Source organism: Cuculus canorus, chromosome 1 (genome assembly GCF_017976375.1).
Source record: "Cuculus canorus isolate bCucCan1 chromosome 1, bCucCan1.pri, whole genome shotgun sequence".
NCBI classification, from domain to species: domain Eukaryota; kingdom Metazoa; phylum Chordata; class Aves; order Cuculiformes; family Cuculidae; genus Cuculus; species Cuculus canorus.
In genome coordinates this window covers 207,335,712-207,342,284 of record NC_071401.1, presented here as the reverse complement: position 1 = coordinate 207,342,284, position 6,573 = coordinate 207,335,712, and the positions used below count along the sequence as shown (strand labels likewise).

Sequence of the window (6,573 nt, the reverse complement as noted above, 5' to 3'; positions counted from 1 at the left end):
GGATGGTGACCGTGTCACCTACTCACACCAAGCTGGGTGCACAGGCACACGTCCTCCCCAGCCACTGAGGAAGACGTTATCAGATCCTCCCTGATTTGGCTGCTCTTTTATCGACTTCGTCAAATAAAGCAAACATTTGGGCTCCTGGAAGCCGTTCCTGGCTTATCTCTTTGTTGCTGCCAGCTCCACGGGAACAGCAGATGTGGCCTTGGTGAGAAGGTCCATGAGTGCCCCTGGAGAGCTATATAGGGGGGCTGTATATGCCCTCAGGGGCTGAGGCTCATCTGCGTCCACGCACCATGAAGATCCTCCTGGTCTTCGCTGCTCTCATGGCAGCTGCCCGCAGTGAGCAGCTCTTCGTGGGGTGAGTCCTGCCGAAAGCGGGGGTGGGGGACACCCTGGTTGAGGATGGGGGGAGAGAGAGGGACACCCAACCCCATCCACTCTCCTTTGGGGTCAATGAGAAGGAGGACATCCTGAAAGAGGGAAATTAATCAGCTTCTGGACAACAGGAAAGATGTGGTTTCACCCCAGCTTTGGAGGGAGGTCTTGAGCGCCTGGGGGAACCCCACTTGTAACTGTCCTCCAGGTGGAGTTAACTCCATTGACCACCACTCTCTGGGCCCGGCCATCCAACCAGTTTTCAACCCAGGAGAGTGTGCGCCTGTCCAGGCCGGAGGCTGACAGTTTCTGAAGCAGAATGCTGTGAGAAACTGTGTCAAAGGCTTTCCTGAAGTCCAAGAAGACTCCATCCACAGCCTTCCCCCCATCCAATAGTCGAGTCACTTTGTCATAGAAGGTGATCAGGTTAGTTTGGCAAGACCTGCCTTTCGTGAACCCGTGTTGACTGGGCCTGATCACCCATTTCTCTTGCACGTGCTTCATGGTAGCACTCAAGATCACCTGTTCCATGACTTTCCCCTGCACTGAGGTCAGACTGACAGGCCTGGAGTTCCCCGGATCTTCCCTGCAACCCTTCTTGTAGATGGGCACAACATCAGCCAGCCTCCAGTCTAGTGGAACTTCCCCAGTCAGCCAGGACCGCTGGAAGATGATGGAAAGGGCTTTGGAAAGCACATCCGCCAGCTCCTTCAGTACACCTGGGTGGATTCCATCCGGCCCCATAGACTTGTGGGTGTCTATCTGGGCAAGCAAGTCTCTAACCGCCTCCTCTTGGATCATGGGAGCCTCATTCTGCTCCTCTGACTCCTGGGTTTGTACACAGAGGGAACAACTTTCCTTACTATTAAAGATAATAGTAGGAAACTGAGGCAAAGAAGGCATTAAGTACCTCAGCCTTGTCCTCATCCCCTGTCACTGTTCCTTCTGCATCCAATAGGGACTGAATATCCTCCCCAGTCCTCCTTTTCTTGTTAATGTATTTGTAGAAAGATTTTTTGTTATCCTCCACAAACTTAGCCAATTTGATTTCGAGTTGGGCCTTAGTCCTCCTGATTTTTTTCCCTGCACCATCTCACTTCCTCCCTGTAGTCCACCCAAGACGCCTGTCCCTTCTTCCAGAGCTCATAGACATTCCTCTTCTTTTTGATGCCTCTCAAGATCTCTCTACTCAACCAAGCTGGTTTTTGCCCCCGACGGCTCTTTTTCCACAACAGGGGGATGGATTGCTCCTGAGGTGCTAGGATTTCATTTTGGAATAGCGCCCAGCCCTCGTGGGCTCCCTTGCCCTTAAGGACTGTCTCCCATGGGATTTTGCCAACCAGCCTTCTGAACAGTCCAATGTCTGCCCTCTGGAAGTCTAATGTGACTGTTCTGTAACCCCCCTCTTCATCTCACCTAGAACTGAAAACCCTATTATCTCATGACTGCTTTGTCCCAGGCGTCCTCCAACCGTCAGATATTTAACATCTGTGTTAAATATTTCCTGACATTTTGGGAGCTCTCATGATCAAAGGAGTGATGGAGACCATCGTAGGCTCTCCAACACTTGCTCTTTTTCCCATTGTGGCTATTCTGAACCTGCATTTTTCCACTCTCAACCCCAAACTTCCAACAATTGTTGCACTTTCCAACCTACTAAACTCGTGTAGACCTTCCACAGCCTCCACCCAGCCCATGATGGGGCCACGTCAGCGCTAGAGGCTCAGCTCCTTCCCTCCTCCCACGTGTGCTGATGGCTCTGCCTCCTTGCAGGGACCAGGTCCTCCGCATCACGGCCAGCAATGAAGACCAGATCGCTCTGCTCAGGGCGCTCGGAGAGCAGACTGAGCTGCAGGTGAGCTGTGATGGGGCCCCAAGCATCCGTCGGTGTAGAACAGAGACTCCAATAGCATCCAGGGCTCCCTCTTTCAACCTCATGTACAATTTCCCTTCCCATTCTGAATATACCCAAGTGTAAGGTCCTACACCTGGGTCGGGGCAATCCCCGATTTCAGTACACGATGGGGGATGATGTGATTGAGAGCTGCCCTGAAGAGGACTTTGGGATGCTGGTTGATGAGAAGCTCAATGTTGAGCCAGCAATGTGTGCACGCAGCCCAGAAGGCCGACCACATCCTGGGCTGCATCCAAAGCAGCGTGGTCAGCAGGGAGGGAGGGGATTCTGCCCCTCTATTCTTCTCTTGCAAGACCTCATCTGGAGAACTGTGTCCACTTCTGGAATCCTCAACAGAAGAAGGAGATGAAGCTGTTGGAATGGATCCAAAGGAGGGCTACAAAGATGATGCAAGGGCTGGAGCACCTCCCATAGGAGGACAGGCTGAGAGAGTTGGGGTTATTCAGCCTAGAGAAGGCTCTGAGGAGACCTTATAGCGACCTTCCAGTACCTGAAAGGGGCTCCAGGAAAGCTGAGGAGGAACTGTTCACAAAGGCCTGGAGTGATAGCACGAGGGAGAATTTCTCCCTAAAACCTCATCTCAATCTCCCCTTTTCCACCCTAAAACCACTCCCCTTCATCCTATCCCTGCACTCCTTGATCAAGAGCCCCTCACCAGCTTTCCTGTAGGCCCTCTCTAAGAGGGTGAGGCCACCCCAAGGATCTTTCATGGAAAGCTCTTATAAGACCCCTTTTGGTGCTGGGGAGCTCAGCAGATGAGCACCAGCACAGGATTGGGATGAGCTCTCTCCTTCCCACCAGGTTGACTTTTGGCGTGACCCCACCACCCCCGGCCACCCAGCTGACCTGCGGGTGCCTTTCTCCAGCCTCCAAGCGGTAAAAATCTTCCTGGAGTCCAATAGCATTTCCTACAGCATCATGATAGAGGACGTGCAGGTGAGGACTGTGGTGGGGAGTGGGAAGAGCTCCTGCAGTTCAGACCCATAACAAGGTTCCAAAACTTGGAAATCATGAGGAGAAACCAATCTCTGCTCCCACCAGCTTATTTGATGTTGTTTTCCCCTCCTCTTCTAAACAGGAATTATTGGATGAGGAAAAGAGAACCATGATGAAGTCCAGGAGGCTTGAGAGAAGCACCAGCACATTTGATTTCGCCTCCTACCACACAATAGATGAGGTACGTTGCTCTGCAGAGTATTTGCTTTGTCTTGCTGGGGTGCTTTGCTCAGCTTGTGCCATATTTACATCCATGCAGTCATGCTTGTGGTGGCGGTGAGACTCCTTGGGACACGCTTCTCCTTCTTGGGTAGAGTTTTTAGCTGAGCCAGGAGACCAGGCACCACTCCACATGCAGTGTGGCTTCTCCTGGCCCCTCCCCACCTCACTGGAAGACATCTTTATCTTGATTTTGGGGGTCAAATCCTGTGCTTGGAGCCCACTGGGTGGCTGATGGAGGCTGTAATGGTGTTGGGGTATCTCAGAGTATCACCCTCGCCCCCATTCGTTCTTCTCTTACAAAAGCCTTTGCAATGGGCACCTCCCTGCTCACACAGAGATCTTCTCAAGGGAAGCATCAGCTCTTCTCCACGGAAGAATTAGGTCTTCTCCAGGAAAGAATCAGGTCTTCTCCAGAGTAGCTCTACATGTTTCTTCTGGCCCTGATACCTTAAAAAACGAATGGAAAGCCAGGGTGAGCTTTGTGATCCAGCAGCTCCTCCTTTCAGATCTACGATTGGATGGACACGCTGGTAGATGGTCATCCCAGCCTGGTTAGCAAGATCCAGATTGGGCAGAGCTACGAGAACAGACCCTTGTACGTGCTGAAGGTGGGTACCAGCAGCACCCTCACCCTGACCAGCCTTGGGAGGCCACGGGGCTGAAACCCCCACTCTCCATTCAGTTCAGCACAGGGGGATCGAATCGCCCGGCCATCTGGCTGGACACGGGCATCCACTCACGGGAATGGATCACCCAAGCCACCGGCATCTGGACAGCCAACAAGGTAACCAGGTGCCCTGGGACACTGGACCCCAATTCTTACCTCAACCTTTCTTTAACACCTCCTGTGGTGCCACACGGTTGCACCCCTCATCCCTGAGGGTCTCCAAGGCAGTTCCCACTCCCCTTCCATGCAGATCGCCAAGGAGTATGGCCAGGATCCATCCATCACCGCCATCCTGGACAGCATGGACATCTTCTTCGAGATTGTTACCAACCCTGATGGCTTTGCCTTCACCCACAGCTCTGTGAGTGCAGGGACTCTGAGGGAGGAACTTGTCCAACCCTTGTCTCCATCAACCATGGATGGCTGTGGTTTTTTGGGTGGGGAGGGATGTCCCCATGTGGGACAGCAAGGGGATGGAAGTGTTTTCCTCCCATCCCTGGAGATGCTTGGGCAGGAGGGTGTCATCTGTCCCCCAGGCAGGGAGGATTCACAACTCTGTCGTGGTCTTGCCCCTAAATGCTCCTAGAACCGCATGTGGCGCAAGACGAGGTCCATCAACGCTGGCTCCCTCTGCGTTGGCGTGGACCCCAACCGAAACTGGGATGCGGGCTTTGGAGGTGAGAGCTGGGCCATTGGGTCCCCACACCAGGCATTGCTCATGCCTCAAAGCATCAAGGCCTGCTGGTAGAGGGAAGAAACCTGGGGGCTAGAAACATGTCCTCAGGGCATCCTCTCATTTTGATGCCTCCTGTGCCATGTTCCAGGCTCTGGCTCCAGTAGCAACCCCTGCTCTGAGACCTACCATGGCCCTTATGCCCACTCCGAGAGAGAAGTGAAAGCCATTGTGGACTTCATCCTTGGGCATGGGAACGTGAAATCAGTCATCTCCATCCACAGCTACTCCCAAATGCTGCTTTATCCTTACGGCTACAAGACAGCACCCGCACCTGACCACCAGGAACTGGTGAGATGGCCCCAAAATGTAGACATGGGGCTGGGAGCACCAGCCTTGCTGCAAGAGTCAGGTTGGACCATCCCAGAACCTTCCCTGCTCCTCTCATTAGATGCAACCTGCACATTGAACCCCATCATCTGATTCTTGGAGGAAGGGCAGTTGAAAGATGTACCTGACATCCATCAAAAATTAAGGGTGTTTTGGGGAAAAGCAAGAGCAGAGGGAGTGGGAAAAGATGTTGGGCTCTAAACCCGCTACCCTGGGGTTTCTACTGCCCCAAAGACTTGGCCACCAAGTCTCACCACTTTGGGGCTCTCTCTTGCAGAATGAACTGGCTAAAAAGGCGGTGAGCGACTTGGCTGCTGTGTATGGGACAAAATACACCTACGGCAGCATTGTGGACACCATCTGTAAGTGTCCCTTCCCCTTCCCGTGACATCGTGTCCACCACGAACACCCAGTGTTGGGATCACATCTCCCCTCCTCTCCCTGCAGACAAGGCAGATGGCACCACCGTTGACTGGGCCTACGACAATGGGGTGAAATATTCCTTCACGTTCGAGCTGAGGGACACTGGGCGCTATGGCTTCCTCTTGCCCAGCAGCCAGATCATCCCCACTGCTACCGAGACCTGGCCAGCGCTGCTGGACATCATGGTCCACGTCCTGGAGCATCCATACTGAGCTTGATGCCTCCCACAGTGTCCCCTCACCTCAATAAACAATCCTGGAGACTCTTCATGCTTTAAGGCTGACACCTTTATTCTTTCGTGCTAGACTTCATGGTGAAAAAGGATCCCCAGTCCTGTGGGTGTTTATTCCCCTTTTGTGGCTTTGGCCTTACAAGTCTCCATCCTTTGGTGCCAACAGCCCTGAAGGACCTGGGAGGGGATGGGTGCATTTTGGGCAACCAAACCCAAATTTGTGTGGTTTTCATGGAATGGTTTGGGCTGGAAGGGATCTTAAAGCCCATCCAGTTCCAACCCTCTGCCATGGGCTGTGAATCCTTCCACTGGATAAGGCCACACAAGGCCTCATCCAACCCAACCTTGAACACCTCCAGGGATGGGGCAGCCACAACTTCTCTGGGTAACCTGTTCCACTGCCTCCCCACCCTCACAGCAAAACATTTCTTCCTAAAAATCTCACCTCAATCTCCCCTCTTTCAGCTCCAAACCGTTTCCCCTTCATCCTATCACTGCTCTCCTTGATAAAGAGTCCCTCCCCAGCTTTCCTGGAGCCCCTTTCACTGCTGGAAGGCCACTCTAAGTTCTCCCTGGAGGCTTCTCTTCACCGAGCTGAACAATCCCAACTCTCTTAGCCCTCGTATAATCTTTGTGGCTTCCTCTGGACTCACTCCAATAGTTCCATGTCCTTC

At 53.0% G+C, this 6,573-nt stretch overlaps 1 protein-coding gene across 2 annotated transcripts; it reads left to right on the top strand.

Annotated features, from left to right (window-relative positions):
- Window positions 1–112: 112 nt before the first annotated feature.
- Window positions 113–5,912, top strand: LOC104061435 (carboxypeptidase A1). Of its 2 annotated transcripts, none has more exons than XM_009563377.2 (11): window positions 113–364; window positions 2,155–2,236; window positions 3,098–3,232; window positions 3,375–3,473; window positions 4,021–4,122; window positions 4,197–4,298; window positions 4,432–4,542; window positions 4,768–4,858; window positions 5,006–5,205; window positions 5,522–5,606; window positions 5,692–5,912. In XM_009563377.2, exons 1-11 carry the CDS (start codon window positions 261–263, stop codon window positions 5,877–5,879), a joined length of 1,299 nt encoding a protein of 432 aa, XP_009561672.2. In that variant the 5' UTR covers window positions 113–260; the 3' UTR covers window positions 5,880–5,912. The 2 variants fall into 2 exon arrangements, with proteins under 2 accessions (XP_009561672.2, XP_053932748.1); XM_054076773.1 differs by having other exon boundaries at window positions 314–364; window positions 2,063–2,236.
- Window positions 5,913–6,573: the final 661 nt, after the last annotated feature.

Coding starts and splice junctions, on each gene's coding strand:
- LOC104061435 (XM_009563377.2), top strand. CDS start 261: ATGCCCTCAGGGGCTGAGGCTCATCTGCGTCCACGCACCATGAAGATC. Junction 5,206..5,521: donor CACCTGACCACCAGGAACTG/GTGAGATGGCCC, acceptor TCTCTCTTGCAG/AATGAACTGGCTAAAAAGGC. Junction 5,607..5,691: donor CAGCATTGTGGACACCATCT/GTAAGTGTCCCT, acceptor CTCTCCCTGCAG/ACAAGGCAGATGGCACCACC.